Genomic DNA, 24077 nt, shown 5'->3' on the forward strand with positions numbered 1-24077 from the left:
GAATGGGCATACATCCCTTTCTGGTGGACTATGGGAACTTTTTCTTGACTGGGTTGCTGTGGGTGGCCTCTCAGCTGGAGGGCGACTGTGGTACAGTATGGACACTATATACATTTGTAGAGTCTCTATTTGATTGTTGCATCCTGCCACCTAGGGCGGGGACATATAGCTCTCCGATAGCTCAGGGCAGTAATAAGATTTTCCCCTCCCCGCCCCCACTTGTTCAAACCTCCAGTTACAGGTTTTTCCCTCTATTTTTTTACTTGTAGTACCAGCAATGCTTTATAATTCATTTAACTTATGCCGTAACTCTTATGTTTCAATTTTTGATTACCCTAGAAGGTTAACTGGCAACATTATACCCCCCTAGAATGGTGTATATCAGGACATTCTCATACACCACATGTTGTTGTATTTATTTCTTTATTTTTTGTTGTTTGCCTTTCCTTTTTTTTTATTACAGGTGCTACACTTGTAGCAAACCCTAATAGTTCTACATGTTCCAGTTGCAAAGATTATTCAAAAGTTTATATTAGTTGTACAATCACAGGTCGTAAAAGTTTACTTGTTTATTCCATAAGTCGAGAGTGTTTTCTGTTATTTCAACATCTTACTCTGATGGGTTCTTACCTTGCAATCAAATGTATAACCAACTAACACACCCAGGTATGATTCTTCATACCATAGGCCCCCAATTAAGCGTGAACCTTATTGCTACACAAATATATATTTCTCCACCTTCAAAAAACATGGCTGGTGACCCCATGACTATTAAGGTACTTTCCCACAATGTTAAGGGCCTCAATGTCCCTCAGAAGAGATCCATGGCGATAAGAGATTATAACAGACTTAAAGGTGATGTTATCCTTCTCCAGGAAACACACTTTAAGAAAGGACAATAACCTCTGCGGTCTCTTAGGCAATTTGGTTAGGTTTTTCTAGCTTCCCATACCACGAAACACAATAGGGTGGGCATATTAATTAAAAAACACATTCCTTTCCATCTCTCAAATATATATAGGGACAAGGAGGGTAGATTGATGGTTATAACTGATCGACTTTATAATAAAGTCATAAGAATAGCTAATATATATGCCCCTAACGCACATCCAACACAGTTCTTTCTTCATGTCTGCAATACAATATCTGAACAGCTTGATAGCTTGGGTAGCTTGATAGTGGGGGGAGACCTCAACCCAGCATTAGATCCCGAGATAGATTGCTCGACTGGAACATCCTCTGTTCCCCAGAAAACATTGAAATAAATTAAGCTACAACTGTCAAAGTTGACTTACACGACGCCTGGAGACTCTATCACCCCCATATAAAGGACTATACATTCTACTCTTACCCCCATCAAAATTACTCCGGCATTGACTATCTTCTGATAGATGTCACAAGTCTAGCCCTAGTTCAAAACACTGAAATATCCCCCATAACGTGGTCCGACCACACCATGATCAGTTGCACACTTAAATGGCCCACGTCTCAAAGACACGACTGAACCTGGAAATTGGACGAGACCCTACTGACAGACCCTCTCACTAACCTTCAAATTAGTAAATCACTAGAGTCATATTTCAAGGACAACACTACCCCGGATGTAGAACCACATCACATTTGGGAAGCACACAAATGCGTTATTAGAGGGGAGCTCATAGCTATCAAAGAGGCTAAAAACAGACAGAGATCACTAGTTTTAAAGGATCTGCTAGAGTAACTAGAAAAATTACAAGACATTCACAAAAGATTTCCCAAAGCCCATTCACTGTTAGAAAATATACAGCATAAAAGAAACCTTCTAAATCTCCACCTGGGTGCTGAGACCAAGCGCAGGGCCCTTTTTCTTAGAAAGGGATACTTTTAAGGTGGTAATAAGCTAGGTAAAATGCTAGCCAGGCTACTAAGACACAGAACCTCTAAAAGCTATATCATGTCAATAAAAGACAAAAATGGGAAGTGTCAGGAATCTAGCTCACAGTTCAATGTCCCTTTAACGTCAGCAATTACCTTTCCCTCTTCCTATTTAAGGCTCCTCCTTGCTAAGCTCATTGCTTAGTATTGCAGTTCTGAAGTTGTTCAATTCTGTGAGCCTTTGCCTGGAAACTACCTATCCGGATTTGTACTTGATCCTGTTACAAGCTGTCAGCGTCTGGATTCAATATCCTTTTTCACTTAATGATAACCGGTTGCACCTTAGTTCTGTATTCTCTGCTTAAACGTTATTGCTCTGTTTAGGTCTTACCTTTTTTGTTGCTCTGTTCCTCGCATATCTCTCAAAGCCTTCCGCTCTCCATACCTGCTTCCTGCTCTGCTCTACACTGGAACGCGGTGACGTCATCGCCGGCTGCGACTCACTCCTCATCTCACAGCAGGCCTGAAGCCTGCTAGTTCTCCAGAGTTTCCTTTTGCCTCCTGCCTTTCCATTCAGTATACAGTCTCTAAGGAGTTCGTGAGTAAAGTACTTGTTTATCTCATAAATCTATTTCTCTGCCTTAATTCCTGCCGCAGTGTGACTTTATTTTTACTTTATCACCTTATGAGAGTTCTAATCCGTTCTCCTTTATACCTAAGTTACCATATTGTTGCTCTGAGTAGGTCTTGGTTTATTTCACTGCTATTATTTACCCTGTTGTGACCCCTGTACCTCAGGACAGATTAACATTTACCCCTGCTGCTATTATTTTTTTTCTTCACAGTGTCAACCCTGATACATGTGGCAGCCATAGGGTGTATGTGTAATTCCTACCTGTATATTAAACATTGCATAGTGATTGCCAGTTTTTCATTGTTGCCAAGCTATATTCATATGTTATCCAAACTTATCACAAATGCAAAACAAACTATTATTTACATTCATTCTCTCAGCAGTTGTGGTCCTTAATTTACATCTATTATCAAAACATAAGGGAATTTTGTTTCACCAAACCCTGACATAATACTAAGCCTTCCTCATGGATCCAGCTGGGATGAATACCCATTTGCAGAACCTCACACAGAGGGTTGATCTGCTCACCGAAGCTTTAAACACCCTGAAAGTTGAAAATGACACCATGAAGGCGTACATTAGAGATGTTGTGGATAAGAGGGTCCCCATACTAGAGCCCCAGGTTAGCACCCCAGAGAAATTCAGTGGTGATAGGTCTCAATACTGAGATTTCAAGAATGCCTGTCTTCTCTTATTTTCTTTAAAACCCCATACATATCCAAATGACAGAGCTAGAGTTCTCACAGTTATCTCCTATCTAAGAGGTGAGCCCCGTACCTGGGCTAACTCTTACTTTGAAAACAATGATGAGATACTAAACTCTCTGGAGAATTTTTTTCTTGCCATGGGGAACCTATATGAGGATCCCTATAAGCAAATTACAGCAGAGAATGCAATGAGAAACCTTAAACAAAGGAAAAGATTAGTCGAAGATTATATCACTGAGTTCAAAAAATGGGCTAAGGATACACAGTGGAATAATCTGTCACTGAGAAACCAGTTTCGGTTGGGCCTCTCAGACGGTATAAAGGATGAGCTTTCCCGTTCTGAGTTACCCCAAACCCTTGAGGAATTGATGACACTAAGCATCACCATTGATAGGCGTCTCAGGGAGAGACAACAGGAGCGCTCCTATCATGAAAATTACCAAAAGAAACATTACACTCCTCCTGTGACTAAGTCCACTCCTGAGCCTATGGACATAGGTTTTACTAAAGGCCCACTCACAACAGAGGAAAAGAACAGGAGAAGGTCAAATAACTTATGCCTCTATTGTGCTTCTGAGTCACATACTGTTAGAGATTGTCCTTCCCTGCAGAAACAAAATAAGGGTAAGACTTATATTCAGCCTTTTTGTTGTACCACCCAACATTCACCCACTCCTTATTTACAACTGTCTCTTCTCTTACAGTGGGAGTCTCACCGGGTCATGGGTTCTGCGATCATTGACTCTGGAGCTACAGCATCATATATTGATAGTGTGTTTACCCATACAAATAAAATACCTATAGTCAAAAAAAAGTCTCCTGTGTTATTAAGGGGAATTGATGGTAATCCTATTCCAGATGGTCCAGTAGTGTATCAGACCATTCCCTTACTTATTTCTTTCACTGACAATCATAGGGAGTACATCACATTTGATATTATCCCGTCCCCTATCTCACCTATCGTACCAGGGATAAATTGGCTTCATACACATAACGCCAAAATTGATTGGTCTAATTTAACTCTTTTCTTTGATTCAAAGTATTGTCTTACTACTTGTTTTCCAGCTACTGCTTTACATACAACGGAACTTCCTCCCGTTGTCAAGCTTCCTGAGGTTTACCAGGACTTTGCTGACGTTTTTAGTAAAGCAGAATCTGAAAACCTACCGCCCCATAGGAAGTATGATTGCCCTATAGAGATCATACCAGGTTCAGAAATCCCTACTGGGCATATATACCCACTTTCCAACCCAGAGTTATCACACCTAAAGTCTTATTTAGAGGAAAATCTGAAAAGAGGTTTCATCCGACCTTCCACCTCACCTGCTAGTGCAGGGATTTTCTTCGTAAAGAATAAAGACGGTTCACTTAGACCCATTGTCGATTATCGACAATTAAACAAGATAACGATTAAAAACTGTTATCCATTGCCTCTTATTCCTGAGCTCATAGAGAGGTTGGAGGGTGCACAGTTTTTCACCAAACTGGACTTAAGGGGTGCCTATAACCTCATCCGAATTAAATCTGGTGATGAGTGGCTTACGGCATTTCGAACCCGTTATGGCTTGTTCGAATATGTCGTAATGCCTTTTGGGTTATGTAATGCCCCCGCGACGTTCCAGCACCTTATTAACGACATTTTTAGAGATATACTCAATATTTTCGTTGTCATTTATCTTGACGATATCTTGATATACTCCAAAACTTACCAACAACACATCTCTCACGTCAGACAAGTACTATCTAGACTCAGGGGTAACCACTTATATGCTAAAGCAGAAAAATTTCTTTTTAACACACAGTCTATCACTTTTCTGGGGTATGAGATTTCCCCCACTGGTATTTCAATGGAAAACAAAAAGGTTGAAGCAGTCTTAAATTGGCCTACCCCCAAAAATGTTAGACAAGTTCAATCATTTTTGGGGTTTGCAAATTTTTACCGCAAATTTATAAAAAACTTTTCTAAGATAGCTATACCTCTCACTTCCCTCACTAAAGGTCATATTCCTTTTAAGTGGACACAACAAGCCCAGCATGCTTTCGATTTATTCAAACATATGTTTACCTCTGCACCCATACTCAGTGACAGAGGGACGCAATTCTCTAGTAAACTTTGGTCCCAATTTTGCAAAATTTTCTCTGTAGAAAGGAAACTGACAACAGCTTACCACCCTCAATGTAATGGCCAGACGGAGAGATGTAACCAGTGGCTGGAACAGTTTTTAAGACTTTTTTGCTCTGCTAATCAGAATTCCTGGTCAGAATTCTGTTATAACAATACTATTCATTCCACCACTGGTATCACCCCGTTCTTTGCTAACTATGGTTTCCATCCGGTTTTCCACGTATTTGAACCATCTGACACCTTTTCACCCACAATATCAGAACTATCAAACAACATCTCATCTAACTTCCAAGCCATTGAATCCGCAATTAAAAGTGCAAAGGAAGTATATAAGAAGTATTATGATAGACATAGACGTCCTCCTCCTACCTATAAGGAAGGTGATCTGGTTTGGCTCTCTACCAAACACTTACATCTCAACACCCCCTCCAGGAAGATGTCTCCCCTATTTATTGGTCCTTATCCTGTTTCAGCAGTTATCAATGCTAACACTGTACGTCTCAAACTGCCTGACACCTTCAGAATTCATCCTACCTTCCACGTCTCCCTCCTAAAACCCTATCGGGTTCTCAGGGACTCTGGATCCCTTCTTGCTACTCCCCCGCTCTCCATAGATCCTGCTTTGGAATATGAGGTGCATTCCATTTTGGATTCCCGGTTACGACGTGGTCGACTGGAATATCTCATTCGATGGAAGGGGTATTCTCCTGATGAAGATTCCTGGGAGCCTGCTAGCAACATCTCTGCCCCACGTTTACTCTCATCCTTCCACCAGCGTCATCCGGATCGTCCTAGACCTTGAGCCTCGGAGTGGCTCCTTGAAGGGGGGATTCTGTCAGGAATCTAGCTCACAGTTCAATGTCCCTTTAACGTCAGCAATTACCTTTCCCTCTTCCTATTTAAGGCTCCTCCTTGCTAAGCTCATTGCTTAGTATTGCAGTTCTGAAGTTGTTCAATTCTGTGAGCCTTTGCCTGGAAACTACCTATCCGGATTTCTACTTGATCCTTTTACAAGCTGTCAGCGTCTGGATTCAATATCCTTTTTCACTTAATGATAACCGGTTGCACCTTAGTTCTGTATTCTCTGCTTAAACGTTATTGCTCTGTTTAGGTCTTACCTTTTTTGTTGCTCTGTTCCTCGCATATCTCTCAAAGCCTTCCGCTCTCCATACCTGCTTCCTGCTCTGCTCTACACTGGAACGCGGTGACGTCATCGCCGGCTGTGACTCACTCCTCATCTCACAGCAGGCCTGAAGCCTGCTAGTTCTCCGGAGTTTCCTTTTGCCTCCTGCCTTCCCATTCAGTATACAGTCTCTAAGGAGTTTGTGAGTAAAGTACTTGTTTATCTCATAAATCTATTTCTCTGCCTTAATTCCTGCCGCAGTGTGACTTTATTTTTACTTTATCACCTTATGAGAGTTCTAATCCGTTCTCCTTTATACCTAAGTTACCATATTGTTGCTCTGAGTAGGTCTTGGTTTATTTCACTGCTATTATTTACCCTGTTGTGACCCCTGTACCTCAGGACAGATTAACATTTACCCCTGCTGCTATTATTTTTTTTCTTCACAGTGTCAACCCTGATACATGTGGCAGCCATAGGGTGTATGTGTAATTCCTACCTGTATATTAAACATTGCATAGTGATTGCCAGTTTTTCATTGTTGCCAAGCTATATTCATATGTTATCCAAACTTATCACAAATGCAAAACAAACTATTATTTACATTCATTCTCTCAGCAGTTGTGGTCCTTAATTTACATCTATTATCAAAACATAAGGGAATTTTGTTTCACCAAACCCTGACAGGAAGGTTTGGTCCACCTCTACAGATATAGCTAATAAATTCAAAAGGTATTACGGGGACCTTTATAACCTTGACAAGGAAAACATCCCCCCAAACAGTCGGACATAATTAGTTACCTTACCCAACTGTGACTCCCCTCTCTTACTGCAGCACAAAAGTCAGATTTAGAAGCCCCTTTCACCCTTGAGGAACTCCAGAAAGCCATACTTTCTTTTCCACCGGGAAAAGCCCCAGGTCCAGATGGCTTCGGACATGCCTATTATACTAAGTTTACAGATATTCTTGCTCCTCACCTGCTAGCCCATTTCTTAGACATAGATAATGATAAAACCTTTTCTCCTCAGGCCCTCCAAGCCCCCTTCCCACTTTACTATTTGTTTGCCTCTTAGAGGCTTTTGCCGCCAAAATAAGACAGAACCAGGAAATAGAAGGCATAGTAGTAGGTGGCGAGGAATCCAAATTATCTCTATTCGCCGATGATGTGCTTTTCACTCTCACTAACCCTATTAAGTCGATTTCCCTCCTACTGGAAGAATTATCACTTTTCAACAAATTAATGAATTTCCTGATTAACCCTCCAAGTCGGAGATTATGGGGGTCTCTCTCACTCCCAGTTTGGAACAACAAATTCTGTTAGTCTGCCCCTTCTGTCTCTGTAAGAACTCCCTAAAATACTTAGGTATCTATCTGGCCGAAAACCTGGAGTCAGTCTATAACTTAAATTATATCCCTATTAAGCTAGCATGAGAACTCGATTTATCCTCATGGCATGCTAAGCATCTTACCTGGATAGGTAGGATCAACGCGGTAAAGATGACGGTCTTCCCCAGACTTTTGTACATTTTACAAACCCTCCCCATCCCTCTCCCTCCCGATTTACTATGAAAATCCAACAATTATTCAGCTCCTATATTTGGAAGGGAAGATATCCAAGAATAAACAGAAAGATAATGATGGGCCCTAGGAACTATGGTGGGCTGGGGGTACCCTATATAGAATCCTACAGACTAGCAATCTTTATACAAAGAATCCTCAATTGGAGGATACATAGAGAACAAAAGAGGTGGATTCAACTGGAAGAACAATTCAACAAAGGACTACACTTACGAACCTTCTGCTGGCACCCTGACTCTGTCAGACTGATTAGGGATATAGATGACCTGATCACTAGGAAAACTTTGTCCCAATGGGAACTGGCAAACAGGATTAACCCATACCTTTCTTCAAGACCCTCCCCTCTTACCTCTTTGACCCATAATTCTGAATTCTCTCTGACTGACCTAGGGATACATAACTCTTGTGCGAACTCTCTTACAGACACGGCTATTCATCACCTTTCGGACGACGAACACATATGCTCTAACACAAATCTTCAAGAGCTTGGGCTCTCATGGGCTCACAACTGGTTTAATTATAGAAGAGTCCATCACTATATAACAACTCATAAACATAAATACAACCTGGTGAAGCCCCTGACCACGCTAGAAAAAGCTACTCACTTCTAAAACCCTGCTTAAGCACTCACTATCCAGAATATATAATATCTTATCTCAAACCCCCCTGGCAACTTACCATGCTCCATAGAATCTTGGGAACGGGAATTGGGGGTTATTATCCTCCCCCAGACAGTATCCTCCATATTTAATAAAACTAAGTCGTCTTCATCTTCAGCGGACATTGTTGAAATTAATTATAAAATACTTCATAACTGGTATTTTACCCCTAGGCGTTTACACAAATTGTACCCTACAACAAGAAATCGCTGCTGGCGATGCGGCCACGTCGGTAGTGGAATGGGACATATGTGGTGGTGGTGTAATAGCATAAACCAATTTTGGTGGGAGAAATAGAGGAGATCTTCCAGAGACTACTGCCCCTAGACCCCCTAATTTTCCTACTAAACAAACACCTAAAACTCCCATCCAAGGCTCACAGTATATTGTTTAGAATACTTACTAACAGTGCAAAGTCTCTTATCGCCAAAAACTGGAAATCTGATGCCCCCCCAACCATTGCAATGTGGAGGCAGAAAGTCACAGACCTAATAGAACTAGAGGAGTATAGATATTACAGGACGGATACCAGAGACCTTTTTTATTATAGCACAAGATTTATGGGATCAATACTTGAAGCTCAAACAAAACAGTTGACATTACCTCCTAGACACCCATCCTAGCAAGTAGTCTGACAAGGTAAACCAGAATGGAATAAAACATTGTAGCTGTAGAAAACAACGATATGTACGCCTAATCAATATATAACTGGAACACTAGTTTGAGATTATTGTATATACATAATATTACACTCACTTGAGTTCAAATGTGAGAACAGTTATTTGTTTATATTTTCTTGTATCATATTATTTTTCTTGTATGTTACTGCTGATCTGTTTTTAACACTGTGATCTCAATAAGTTCTCAATAAAAAAAGAATTTGGAATAAAATGACATCAAGTGGAAGAGTGGTAAAACTTACAGCCCGATATCGGGATTAGCACTAGTTAGAGCAGTAACCGGAAGAATGGGCAGAATAATCCCATGGTCACTGTGGACTAGGGTAGTCTACCCCGATGTTCAAGTTAGGATTGTATTTCTTGATGTTCATATATATATGTTCTCTTTAACTTGTTGTTTGTTGTACACTAAACAAAACTTTTTTGTATGCTTCTTGTATACCTTGTTATTTGATGTATTCTACAAAAAAAAAGTATGCTTTGTCCTTTGAAAAGGGGGAAGATGTGATGAGAGTGGGAGGTGACGTCATCGGATGGGGGGCGTGGCTGAGGGCCGTTATTCTCTATGTCGCATTGCTTAGTTAGATGTGTTGTACAAGCTGTATACTTCTATACTCTGCAATAAAATAGAGTTGTACCTTCTATGCTGTGTCCTGCATCGCATGACAGTTGGGTATGTGTTTAAGCGCCAGTATAACATTTTTTTTAAAAAGCATTTATAAATTTGTTTAAGAAACAATTAGAATTATTGTATAGAAAAATAGCAAATATAGGCAAGTATCCCAGCTTTTTTCTCCCCAGAAGTACTCTTTATACATTGCTACCAATGGAACTCTGGGTAAGAGATGCAAATCAGATATACAATATCTCATGATTTTTGCTTTTAATACTGTGCTCAACCACAACAATTCCCCTTTATTGGGTAAGTGCAGCAAAAACAAATCACAAACACACAAAAGTGGGCTGTTTTTTTGCTGCACCTGCCCAATAAAAATTCCTGTGGTTGAACATAGTATTGGGAGCAAAAAGCATGAGAAATTGTATTTCAAATTTGCATATTTTACCCAAAGTTCTCTGGTGCTCTGGTAACAATGTATAAAAAGCACCTCTCTTCAAAGCTTGTTCATGAGACACACATGCATGTTGATTCTTAGCTGCAGACAGAGAAGAGAGTGTGCCTTTATTGAAATCAGCAGCACTGTCAGTAGCTATGAGACTGGCTACCCCATATCCTCCTCACAAAATACATTTAAACCAAAAAACAGTAAGGAGGTGGGGGCAGTGGTTGGAAAATCCAAAGAGGATGTTAAAAAGTAATTTTAATGCTTTCAAGGGACATTAAACCCAAAATTTTTATTTCATGATTCAGATAGAGGATTTAATTTTAAACAACTTTCCAATTTACTTCTGTTATCTAATTTGCTTCATTCTTCAGATACCCTTTGTTGAAGAAATAATGCACATGGGGAGCCAATCACATGAGGCATCTATGTGCAGCCACCAATCAGCAGCTACTGAGTCTATCTAGATATGCTTTTCAGCAAAGTATATCGATTGAATGAAGCATATTAGGTAATAAAAGTAAATTAGAGCGTTGTTTAAAATGGTATACTCTTTCTAAATCATAAAGAAAAAGTATGGGTTTCATGACCCTTTAAACACATATTAAGATACAGGCACACCATGTTACATCTACAGTTAGTGTTTTTATTTGCAGTGTACTTCACTGTACCTTTAATTATCACCGGACACATCTGGAAATAGTACGGAGCCCCAGAGGTGTCACACAAGATATTTTTTTTATAAATCGTGAGTACATTTTCCTAAAGCACGAGTTATAAAAAAAAAAGTTTTGCAGAATCTGATTTTTCCATGAATTGATTAAAATGATGTTGCTGATGTATGTGGCGAACAGATCTCAGTAATGTGTCACATAGCATGACATGACAGCTCTGGCCATTGTCACACAGACCCAGAACATGTACGTTGGATGCCCCCAGAGAGCTTATCAATAACCCAGTTCCATAGGGAGCACAAGTCTTCTCCAGCCTCAGCTGTATGGAGAGGTCACAAAAGTGGGCACCTGACTTTGTAAAAGTTCTAGAAGTAAAATGGTTGTAACATCACTGTTTTATCATTCTGCACACAGTGCCATTCAGTCCAAATGTCTTGCACAATACATCCACTCTGTTGCTGTTCCCCAGTTTTTTCACTAGATGGCGCAAATAAACAAGCTGCAGGTTTTAGTAAAGGTTGCGCCGCCTCCTTCAGTACCTCACACAGCGTTCTGATTCTCATGGTTGCCATGGATACCCGGTCCTCTTCTAAAGAGCTTTCCATCTTCTCCGGGACCACGCCCTATGTTCTCCTAATTGGTTGCCGTACTGCACTTAGCTGGTTTCCATTCGTAGAAGGCTGAAAGTGACGTCACGGATTATGGCTGGTACCGCCCCTTATCGCTGTGTGTGTCTGTCAGTGTTAGTGGCGGGCAGTGAGTATCACACAGGTAGGTACTTGGGGTACAGTGGGTGCACGCTGAGTGCTGCTGATGGTGAGGGCAGGTCGCTAGCGGATGGGCTTATCTGCGGCGGGCAGAGAGTGAGTGCAGACTGGTACCTGCCGGGGCAGAGAGTGCAGACTGGTACCTGCTGGGGCAGAGAGTGCAGACTGGTACCTGCTGGGGCAGAGAGTGAGTGCAGACTGGTACCTGCTTGGGCAGAGAGTGAGTGCAGACTGGTACCTGCTTGGGCAGAGAGCAAGTGCAGAGAGCAAGTGCAGACTGGTACCTGCTGGGGCAGAGAGTGAGTGCAGACTGGTACCTGCTTGGGCAGAGAGCAAGTGCAGAGAGCAAGTGCAGACTGGTACCTGCTGGGGCAGAGAGTGAGTGCAGACTGGTACCTGCTGGGGCAGAGAGTGAGTGCAGACTGGTACCTGCTGGGGCAGAGAGTGAGCGCAGACTGGTACCTGCTGGGGCAGAGAGTGAGTGCAGACTGGTACCTGCTGGGGCAGAGAGTGAGTGCAGACTGGTACCTGCTGGGGCAGAGAGTGAGTGCAGACTGGTACCTGCTTGGGCAGAGAGCAAGTGCAGAGAGCAAGTGCAGACTGGTACCTGCTGGGGCAGAGAGTGAGTGCAGACTGGTACCTGCTTGGGCAGAGAGCAAGTGCAGAGAGCAAGTGCAGACTGGTACCTGCTGGGGCAGAGAGTGAGTGCAGACTGGTACCTGCTGGGGCAGAGAGTGAGTGCAGACTGGTACCTGCTGGGGCAGAGAGTGAGCGCAGACTGGTACCTGCTGGGGCAGAGAGTGAGTGCAGACTGGTACCTGCTGGGGCAGAGAGTGAGTGCAGACTGGTACCTGCTGGGGCAGAGAGTGAGTGCAGACTGGTACCTGCTGGGGCAGAGAGTGAGTGCAGACTGGAACCTGCTGGGGCAGAGAGTGAGTGCAGACGGGAACCTGCTGGGGCAGAGAGTGAGTGCAGACTGGTACCTGCTGGGGCAGAGAGTGAGTGCAGACTGGTACCTGCTGGGGCAGAGAGCAAGTGCAGACTGATACCTGCTGGGGCAGAGAGTGAGTGCAGAGAGCAAGTGCAGACTGGTACCTGCTGGGGCAGAGAGCAAGTGCAGACTGGTACCTGCTGGGGCAGAGAGCAAGTGCAGACTGGTACCTGCTGGGGCAGAGAGTGAGTGCAGACTGGTACCTGCTGGGGCAGAGAGCAAGTGCAGACTGGTACCTGCTGGGGCAGAGAGCAAGTGCAGACTGGTACCTGCTGGGGCAGAGAGCGAGTGCAGACTGGTACCTGCTGGGGCAGAGAGCGAGTGCAGACTGGTACCTGCTGGGGCAGAGAGCGAGTGCAGACTGGTACCTGCTGGGGCAGAGAGCGAGTGCAGACTGGTACCTGCTGGGGCAGAGAGCGAGTGCAGACTGGTACCTGCTGGGGCAGAGAGCGAGTGCAGACTGGTACCTGCTGGGGCAGAGAGCGAGTGCAGACTGGTACCTGCTGGGGCAGAGAGCGAGTGCAGACTGGTACCTGCTGGGGCAGAGAGTGAGTGCAGACTGGTACCTGCTGGGGCAGAGAGTGAGTGCAGACTGGTACCTGCTGGGGCAGAGAGTGAGTGCAGACTGGTACCTGCTGGGGCAGAGAGTGAGTGCAGACTGGTACCTGCTGGGGCAGAGAGTGAGTGCAGACTGGAACCTGCTGGGGCAGAGAGTGAGTGCAGACTGGAACCTGCTGGGGCAGAGAGTGAGTGCAGACTGGAACCTGCTGGGGCAGAGAGGGAGTGCAGACGGGTACCTGCTGGGGCAGAGAGGGAGTGCAGACTGGTACCTGCTGGGGCAGAGAGGGAGTGCAGACTGGTACCTGCTGGGGCAGAGAGGGAGTGCAGACTGGTACCTGCTGGGGCAGAGAGGGAGTGCAGACTGGTACCTGCTGGGGCAGAGAGAGAGTGCAGACTGGTATCTGCCGGGGCAGATAGTGAGTGCAGGATGGTTTCTGCCGGGGCAGAGGGTAAGGGCACACTAGTACCTAGTGGGGGCAGAAAGTGCCGGCAAACTATTGGGGGCAGAATGTGAGCTCCTGGGGACAGAGAGTAAGGGCATTCTGGTAACTGCTGAGGGCAGAGTGTAAGGGCAGGGTGTGAGCTGCGGGGGGGCAGAGAGTGAGGGCAGGCTGTGAGCTGTGCAGGGCAGAGAGTTAGGGCAGGCTGTGAGCTGTGCAGGGCAGAGAGTGAGGGCAGGCTGTGAGCTGCGCGGAGCAGAGAGTGAGGGCAGGCTGTGAGCTGCGGGGGTCAGAGAGTGAGGGCAGGTTGTGAGCTGTGCAGGGCAGAGAGTGAGGGCAGGTTGTGAGCTGCGGGGGGCAGAGAGTGAGGGCAGGCTGTGAGCTGCGGGGGCAGAGAGTGAGGGCAGGTTGTGAGCTGTGCGGGGCAGAGAGTGAGGGCAGGCTGTGAGCTGCGGGAAGCAGAGGGTGAGGGCAGGCTGTGAGCTGTGCAGGGCAGAGAGTGAGGGCAGACTGTGAGATGTGCTGGGCAGAGGGTGAGGGCAGGCTGTGAGATGTGCTGGGCAGAGGGTGAGGGCAGACTGTGAGCTGTGCAGGGCAGAGAGTGAGGGCAGGCTGTGAGCTGTGCAGGGCAGAGAGTGAGGGCAGGCTGTGCAGGGCAGAGGGTGAGGGCAGGCTGTGAGCTGTGCAGGGCAGAGGGTGAGGGCAGGCTGTGAGCTGTGCAGGGCAGAGGGTGAGGGCAGGCTGTGAGCTGTGCAGGGCAGAGGGTGAGGGCAGGCTGTGAGCTGTGCAGGGCAGAGGGTGAGGGAAGGCTGTGAGCTGTGCAGGGCAGAGGGTGAGGGCAGACTGTGAGATGTGCTGGGCAGAGGGTGAGGGCAGACTGTGAGATGTGCTGGGCAGAGGGTGAGGGCAGACTGTGAGCTGTGCAGGGCAGAGAGTGAGGGCAGGCTGTGAGCTGTGCAGGGCAGAGAGTGAGGGCAGGCTGTGCAGGGCAGAGGGTGAGGGCAGGCTGTGAGCTGTGCAGGGCAGAGGGTGAGGGCAGGCTGTGAGCTGTGCAGGGCAGAGGGTGAGGGCAGGCTGTGAGCTGTGCAGGGCAGAGGGTGAGGGCAGGCTGTGAGCTGTGCAGGGCAGAGGGTGAGGGCAGGCTGTGAGCTGTGCAGGGCAGAGGGTGAGGGCAGGCTGTGAGCTGTGCAGGGCAGAGGGCAAGCTGTGAGCTGTGCAGGGCATAGGGTGAGGGCAGGCTGTGCGGGGTAGAAGGTGAGGGCAGGCTGTGCGGGGCAGAGGGTGAGGGCAGGCTGTGCGGGGCAGAGGGTGAGGGCAGGCTGTGAGCTGTGCGAGGCAGAGAGTTAGGGCAGACTAGGAAGAGCTGCTGCTAAGAATGATGGTGATCTGGTGTGGTTTGAAATTACTGTAACCTTTTAGAGTCACTCAAAATTCAAAGACCTCTTCCCATTAAATAAATCAATTCCTGGTGTTATCTAATGAGGATGAGTTGTGACGCTTATTCACACTTTACTGTTTCCTAGAACTGCTTAATAGTTGGACAAATTTGTCATGAGAGAATTATTTGAATTCACAGTATATGTATATAGTGAGTTGAGATCTGTGAGGACTCTGGAGGTACAGAAACCAATGGGGTGGCTGGGTGTTTGTGTTGATGCAATGGTAACACAGTTATAAGATGTACATGGAATGCGTAACAGTGAAATATGTATATATTTATTATTGCTGGTTATTTAACTAGCAGTTTTTTTTCCCATGGAAAATATATCAGTGCCCAAGAGGAAGCATGATGGGTGTATCCTAGTATGTTGTAGTGATAACAGAGCAGGAGCATCCCCTGATAGGCAAGTGGTGTGACAATGTATGAAAGATATTAGGCCAGGTGCGTCTGTAGATGTGTGAGGGACACCAGGGTAGGTGCGTCTGTAGATGTGTGAGGGACACCAGGGTAGGTACATCTGTTTATGTGTGAGGGACACCAAGGTAGGTGAGTCTGTTAATGTATGAGGGATACCAATGTAGGTGTGGATGTGTGAGGGATACCAAGGTAGGTGCGTCAGTGGATGTGTGAGGAACACAAGGGTAGGTGCGTCTGTAGATGTGTGAGGGACACCAGGGTAGGTGCGTCTGTAGATGTGTGAGGGATACCAGGGTAGGTACATCTGTGTATGTGTGAGGGACACCAATGTAGCTGTGGATGTGTGAGGGACACCAAGGTAGGTGCGTCAGTGGATGTGTGAGGGACATTGGGGTAGGTGCATCTGTAGATTTGTGAGGGACACCAAGGTAGGTGTGTCTGATGCGTTAGGGACACCAGGGTTGGTGCGCCTGATGCGTGAAAGACACCAGGGTTGGTGCACCTGATGCGTGAAAGACACCAGGGTTGGTGCGCCTGATGCGTGAAAGACACCAGGGTTGGTGCGCCTGATGCGTGAGGGACACCAGGGTTGGTGCGTCTGATGCGTGAGGGACACCAGGGTTGGTGCGTCTGATGCGTGAGGGACACCAGGGTTGGTGCGTCTGATGCGTGAGTGACACCAGTGTAGGTGTATGAGTTGGTAGGAATGATATATAACATAATTCTAAGCAGTTTACCTTATCTTCTTGACAGGTATACAAGAATGACCATGATGGAGACTTCTGCAGCAGGTAGTGAGCTGCTACTACCCCACCGTGAAAATGAAGGCAGTATACGGAAGGTGAGCTCTTTGTACATGTCACTTACACTACCTGTTACATACATGTGTAGCTTACCCTAACACACCATGGTACTTACATGAGTGCACTCAGGTTTTATACAGAAGATGACACCAGTTACATTTGTATGTAGCTTACCCTAACACACCATGGTACTTACATGAGTGCACTCAGGTTTTATACAGAAGATGACACCAGTTACATTTGTATGTAGCTTACCCTAACACACCCTGATACTTACATGAGTGCACTCAGGTTTTATACAGAAGATGACACCAGTTACATATGTGTGTAGCTTACCCTAACACACCCTGATACTTACATGAGTGCACTCAGGTTTTATACAGAAGATGACACCAGTTACATATGTGTGTAGCTTACCCTAACACACCATGGTACTTACATGAGTGCACTCAGGTTTTATACAGAAGATGACACCAGTTACATTTGTATGTAGCTTACCCTAACACACCCTGATACTTACATGAGTGCACTCAGAAGGTTATATACAGACGATGACACCAGTTACATATGTATGTAGCTTACCCTAACACACCCTGATACTTACATGAGTGCACTCAGAAGGTTATATACAGACGATGACACCAGTTACATATGTATGTAGCTTACCCTAACACACCCTGATACTTACATGAGTGCACTCAGAAGGTTATATACAGACGATGACACCAGTTACATATGTATGTAGCTTACCCTAACACACCCTGATACTTACATGAGTGCACTCAGAAGGTTATATACAGAAGATGACACCAGTTACATATGTGTGTAGCTTACCCTAAGGGACAGAAGGAAGTATGGTGAAGTAGAGCTCTTTATACGCCTTTGGCTTAGACAGCATTGCCACTAGATTAGTAAGTGATAGATGAGGAAGGCTAGTTAAGGTATGGTGGGGTTTCTTTGCAGTATAGATACTAGACGTGAAGGTGCAAAGAGAATAAAACAGTGTTGTGTTGCAGGGTCAGCCTGTTGGGGTTAGTTGCATGGTTGGTTAAGGACAGTGAGCTGCAGTATATGCTGGTGTTTATCAGTCAGTGACGGTGCGTGCATGCAATAGGGTTTATCAGTCAGTGACGGTGCGTGCATACAATAGGGTTTATCAGTCAGTGGCGGTGCGTGCATACAATAGGGTTTATCAGTCAGTGACGGTGCGTGCATACAATAGGGTTTATCAGTCAGTGACGGTGCGTGCATACAATAGGGTTTATCAGTCAGTAGCGGTGCGTGCATACAATAGGGTTTATCAGTCAGTGACGGTGCGTGCATACAATAGGGTTTATCAGTCAGTGACGGTGCGTGCATACAATAGGGTTTATCAGTCAGTGACGGTGCGTGCATACAATAGGGTTTATCAGTCAGTGACGGTGCGTGCATACAATAGGGTTTATCAGTCAGTGGCGGTGCGTGCATACAATAGGGTTTATCAGTCAGTGACGGTGCGTGCATACAATAGTGTTTATCAGTCAGTGATGGTGCGTGCATACAATAGGGTTTATCAGTCAGTGACGGTGCGTGCATACAATAGTGTTTATCAGTCAGTGACGGTGCGTGCATACAATAGTGTTTATCACTCAGTGACGGTGCGTGCATACAATAGTGTTTATCACTCAGTGGCGGTGCGTGCAAGCAATAGGGTTTATCAGTCAGTGACGGTGCGTGCATACAATAGGGTTTATCAGTCAGTGACGGTGGGTGGCGGTGCGTGCATACAATAGGGTTTATCAGTCAGTGACGGTGCGTGCATACAATAGTGTTTCTCGGTCAGTGACGGTGCGTGCATACAATAGTGTTTATCACTCAGTGGCGGTGCGTGCAAGCAATAGGGTTTATCAGTCAGTAGCGGTGCGTGCATACAATAGGGTTTATCAGTCAGTGGCGGTGCGTGCATACAATAGGGTTTATCAGTCAGTGGCGGTGCGTGCATACAATAGGGTTTATGAGTAAGTGACGGTGCGTGCATACAATAGGGTTTATCAGTCAGTGACGGTGCGTGCATACAATAGGGTTTATCAGTCAGTGGTGGTGCGTGCATACAATAGTGTTTATCAGTCAGTGACGGTGCGTGCATACAATAGGGTTTATCAGTCAGTGGCGGTGCGTGCATACAATAGGGTTTATCAGTCAGTGGCGGTGCGTGCATACAATAGGGTTTATCAGTCAGTGACGGTGCGTGCATACAATAGGGTTTATCAGTCAGTGACGGTGCGTGCATACAATAGGGTTTATCAGTCAGTAGCGGTGCGTGCATACAATAGGGTTTATCAGTCAGTAGCGGTGCGTGCATACAGTACTGTTTATCAGTCAGTGACGATGTGTGCATACAATAGGGTTTATCAGTCAGTGACGGTGCGTGCATACAGTACTGTTTATCAGTCAGTGACGATGTGTGCATACAATAGGGTTTATCAGTCAGTGACGGTGCGTGCATACAGTACTGTTTATCAGTCAGTGACGATGTGTGCATACAATAGTGTTTATCAGTCAGTGGCGGTGCGTGCATACAATAGGGTTTATCAGTCAGTGACGGTGCGTGCATACAATAGGGTTTATCAGTCAGTGACGGTGCGTGCATACAGTACTGTTTATCAGTCAGTGACGATGTGTGCATACAATAGGGTTTATCAGTCAGTGACGGTGCGTGCATACAGTACTGTTTATCAGTCAGTGACGATGTGTGCATACAATAGGGTTTATCAGTCAGTGACGGTGCGTGCATACAGTACTGTTTATCAGTCAGTGACGATGTGTGCATACAATAGTGTTTATCAGTCAGTGGCGGTGCGTGCATACAATAGGGTTTATCAGTCAGTGACGGTGCGTGCATACAATAGGGTTTATCAGTCAGTGACGGTGCGTGCATACAGTACTGTTTATCAGTCAGTGACGGTGCGTGCATACAATAGGGTTTATCAGTCAGTGACGGTGCGTGCATACAATAGTGTTTCTCGGTCAGTGGCGGTGCGTGCATACAATAGTGTTTATCAGTCAATGGTGCGTGCATACAATAGGGTTTATCATTCAGTGACGGTGCGTGCATACAATAGTGTTTATCAGTCAGTGGCGGTGCGTGCATACAATAGTGTTTCTCAGTCAGTGGCGGTGCGTGCATACAATAGTGTTTATCAGTCAGTGGCGGTGCGTGCATACAATAGGGTTTATCAGTGCATACAATAGGGTTTATCAGTCAGTGGTGGTGCGTGCATACAATAGGGTTTATCAGTCAGTGGCGGTGCGTGCATACAGTACTGTTTATCAGTCAGTGACGGTGCGTGCATACAATAGGGTTTATCAGTCAGTGGCGGTGCGTGCATACAGTACTGTTTATCAGTCAGTGACGGTGCGTGCATACAATAGGGTTTATCAGTCAGTGGCGGTGCGTGCATACAGTACTGTTTATCATTCAGTGGTGCCTGCATACAATAGTGTTTATCAGTTAGTGGCGGTGCTAGCATACAATAGTGTTTATCAGTCAGTAGCGGTGCGTGCATACAATAGGGTTTATCAGTCAGTAGCGGTGAGTGCATACAGTACTGTTTATCAGTCAGTGGTGGTGCCTGCATACAATAGGGTTTATCACTCATTGACGGTGCGTGCAAACAATAGGGTTTATCACTCGGTGACGGTGCGTGCATACAATAGGGTTTATCAGTCAGTGGCGGTGCGTGCATACAATAGTGTTTATCAGTCAGTAACGGTGCGTGCATACAATAGGGTTTATCACTCAGTGACGGTGCATGCATACAATAGTGTTTATCAGTCAGTGTTGGTGAGTGCATACAGTACTGTTTATCAGTCAGTGGTGCCTGCATACAATAGTGTTTATCAGTTAGTGGCGGTGCTAGCATACAATAATGTTTCTTTTCTATGGCATGGAGACTCCACAAAACATCCTAATTACTAGTGGGATATTCACTTCTGGCCAGCAGGAGGAGGCAAAAAGCACCCCAGCAGAGCTGTTAAGTATCACTTCCCTTACCCATAACCCCCAGTCATTCTCTTTGCCTTGATTACGGGAGGATGGCGAAGATGGTGTCTGAAGATTTCTTTTAATCTTTTTATGGGTACTTTTCCCTGCAAATAAGAATTGGGGTCTAACTGTGTCCATGTCAATCTCTTTAGTTAGAGTAATGGTGGCTATTAGCAGTTAGAAGATGGCGAGGTGGTCTTTTCTTAAACTTCTAACATTATTGCTACCCCTATTATGGAAAGCCAGAGTTGGTTACTCTGTTCTTTCTTTTCTACAGGTCCCTGCTAGAAATTGAGAAGCTGCCACACCTCAGAAAACAGCTCCTGCCTGACAGAGCAGGATCCACAGGTAAGTGCTTTCCCTTATAGGTTTGAAGGTACCGGCACTATAGGGTTAAATCCTTATGGAGAGCATTTGAATCTGTTTTAGGAGCGCTGCTTATACGTGAAAAGAGGCATAATTTTTTATTGGGGGTTTAGAGATGGGAGAGTATATGAAGTGTTTGACAGGTGTTCTACTTTTAACTTGTTGCAATCACTTTTCAGCTCAGCTTATTGGCCCAATCACTTTTGCTGTGCTGCTGTTGGTTTTCGCCCCGTTTTTTGTTTGGCGCAATTTAAAAAAATAAAAAAGTGTTTTTTTTATTGCAGTCACGTGACAACTGCTCAGCACTTCCGGCTTCTCTGTTCAGATTGGAGGTTGTGGAGGCTGCATTTTCTTCTACAGTGGCAAATGAATTTGGGCTGTTCCAGTAACAAGGAGGTGTTTTTTGCTACAGGGTGTGTCCAGTTTTCTGTGCTAGTGGGATAGCAACTTCTGGATGGGTAAGACCTCAGCAGAGCTGAGGGTTTTATTGCTTTATATAAATAAACTTAATTTGGCATTTAAATTTGTCCTGTTAATTGTGAACTGATACCCAATTATGGACACTAATATTGAATTGATTCATTTGAAAAATGCTTATTGTGTTTGGAGGCTAAGATAATTCCTCCTGTACAGTTTTGCTCTTCATGTTTAAATAAACTTTAAAGATAAGATGTCTCTCCCTGAGCCTCCTGTCTCTCCCATCAAGCTTCACATGCGGTGCTCTGCAGTTCCTCTCAACCTCCTGGGGGTGTTTTTTTTTTTTTTACCTGGGGATTTCGCTGCGCTTATTACTTCTGCTGTTTCTGTAGCTTTATCAGCTTTTCCAAAGGTTTCTGGTAAACGAAAGAGGAAATCTACATATTGATTTTAGTAAGGCTGACTCCGCTCAAGCTGCGTTAGTTTGTCTCAATTATCTGATGAGGATGATTCTTCAATGGCTTCTGAGGGGGAATTGTTAGATTCTGATACTGTAGTGACACATTCTGCACATTAAGAGGAGATTAATTTCATATTTAAGTTAAAACACCTCAAAGTTTTTTTGAAGGAGGTTCTTGCTACTTTGGAAGAATCTAAATCTCTTGCGGAGAATCCAAAGAGGTCTAGTAAGCCTAATAGGGTATATGATGTACCCTCATCTGTGAAAGTATTTCTAGTTCCAGACCGTATGGCAGATATTATAACTCAGGAATGGGATAAACCAGGGATTCCTTTTTCCCCGTCCCCTGTTTTTGAAAAGATGTTTCCTGTTGCTGACTCTTCTCGTGGCGCACGGTGCCCAAGTAGAGGGAGCTATCTCAACTCTGGCTAAGAGAACTACTATTCCTACTGAAGATAGTTGTTCTTTCAAGGATCCCATTGATAATAAGCTTGAGACTCTTTTGAAGATGATGTACATTCATCAGGGATTACAGTGGCAACCTGTTGCTAGTATTGCTCCAGTTGTGGGGGCAGCATCATATTGGTGCAATGATTTATCTAATCTTATCCTAGAAGAGACTACTATAGATGAGATCCAAGACGGGATCAAGGCTCTCAAGCTAGCCAATACCTTTATTTGTGATGCCAACATGTAAGATTTCTGGTTTTACTGGGTGCTAAGATTTCTGGTTTTACTGTGTTAGCTCGCAGAGCTCTCTGGTTTAAAATCTTGGTCTGCAGATATTACATCCAAGTCCAAGCTTTTATCTCTGCCTTATAAGGGTAAAACCTTGTTTGGAACAGGTCTGGCAGAAAATATTTCTGACATTACAGGTGGAAAGGGTTCTTTCCTACCTCAGGATAAAAAGAATAGACCTAAGGGTTGCTAGAATTCTAATATTGGTAACTTTAAGAGACAGAAGTCTTCCTCTTCCAAGTCGGATCAATCCAAGTCTTCTTAGAAGTCCAGTCAGCCAAGGAATAGGGGGAAGCAAGCTAAGAAGCCTTCCGTTGGTTCTAATAGAGCATGAAGGGGCCGCCCCCGATCCTGTAGCGAATCAAGTGGGGGGGGCAGGTTTTCTTTTTTTCCGCAGGCTTGGATACGCGAGGTTCCAGATCCTTGGGCCATAAATCTCCACCTGTCAAGGTTATCTGCAAATCAGATAAAGAGAGAGGCCTTCTTAAACTGCGTAAAGGACCTATCTCCCTGGGAGTGATTGTTCCAGTTTCTCTAGAGGAACAGGGTCTAAGATTCTATTCAAATCTTTTTGTAGTTCCCAAGAAGGAGGGCACTTTTTGTCCCATTTTGGACCTAAAGTGTCTAAATCAATTCCTCAGGGTTCCGTCCTTTAAGATGGAGACCATCCGTTCTATTCCCATCCGTTCTATTCTTCCTTTGGTCCAAAAGGATCAGTTCATGACAACCATAGATCTGAAGGACGCGTATCTTCATGTTCCTATTCACAGGGATCATTACCAATAGCGAAGGTTTGCCTTCCAGGACACACATTTGCAGTTTGGTGCCCTTCCTTTTGGCCTTGCTACAGCTCCCAGAATTTTTACAACGGTTCTGGGGGCTCATCTGGCAGTGGTGAGGTCCCAGGGTATTGCTGGGGCGCCTTATCTAGATGACATTCGGGTTCAAGCGCCATCTTTATATCTAGCAAGATCTCATACCGAGATGTTGTTGTCTATTCTACGTTCCCACAGGTGGAAAGTGAATCTGGGAAAGAGTTCCCTTGTTTCAGATACAAGGGTTTGTTTCTTGGGAACAATCATAGATTCCCTGTCCATGCAGATTTTTCTGACGGATGTCAGAATATCCAAGCTTCATGTTTCTTGCCTGTATCTCCAGTCTGCTATTCGTCCATCTGTAGCTCAATGCATGGAGGTGATTTGACTAATGGTTGCCGCCATGGACTTCATTCCTTTTGCTCTGATCCATCTGAGACCTCTGCAGCTATGCATGCTCAGTCAATGGAACAGGGACCAATCAGATCTCTCGCAGAAGATACATTTGGATTCCCCAACAAGAGTCTCTCTCTTTTTCTTTTTTCTCTTTCTCTTTTTTTCTCTTTCTCTTTTTCTCTCTTTTTCTCCTGTCTTGGGGGAACATGCTTCCTGAGGCCTTCCTGGGTGATTATGATCACAGACGCCAGCCTGTTAGACTGGGGAGCAGTTTGGGGTTTCTTAAAGACACAGGGTCTGTGGACTCTAGAGGTGTCGTCTCTTCCAATAAACATCTTGGAGTTG

At 45.0% G+C, this 24077-nt stretch overlaps 1 protein-coding gene across 1 annotated transcript in view; it reads left to right on the forward strand.

The window, feature by feature from the left end:
- The first annotated feature begins 11750 nt into the window (after positions 1-11750).
- RHPN1 (rhophilin Rho GTPase binding protein 1) overlaps positions 11751-24077 on the forward strand; it is a 284175-nt gene continuing 271848 nt past the window's right edge. Inside the window, exons 1-2 of the mRNA XM_053715422.1 lie at positions 11751-11867; positions 16467-16554. Coding sequence (XP_053571397.1) covers positions 16477-16554 — 78 coding nt within the window. The 5' untranslated portion in view covers positions 11751-11867; positions 16467-16476. The remainder of the gene's footprint in view (positions 11868-16466; positions 16555-24077) is intronic.

Source organism: Bombina bombina, chromosome 5, assembly GCF_027579735.1.
Source record: "Bombina bombina isolate aBomBom1 chromosome 5, aBomBom1.pri, whole genome shotgun sequence".
NCBI lineage: Eukaryota > Metazoa > Chordata > Amphibia > Anura > Bombinatoridae > Bombina > Bombina bombina.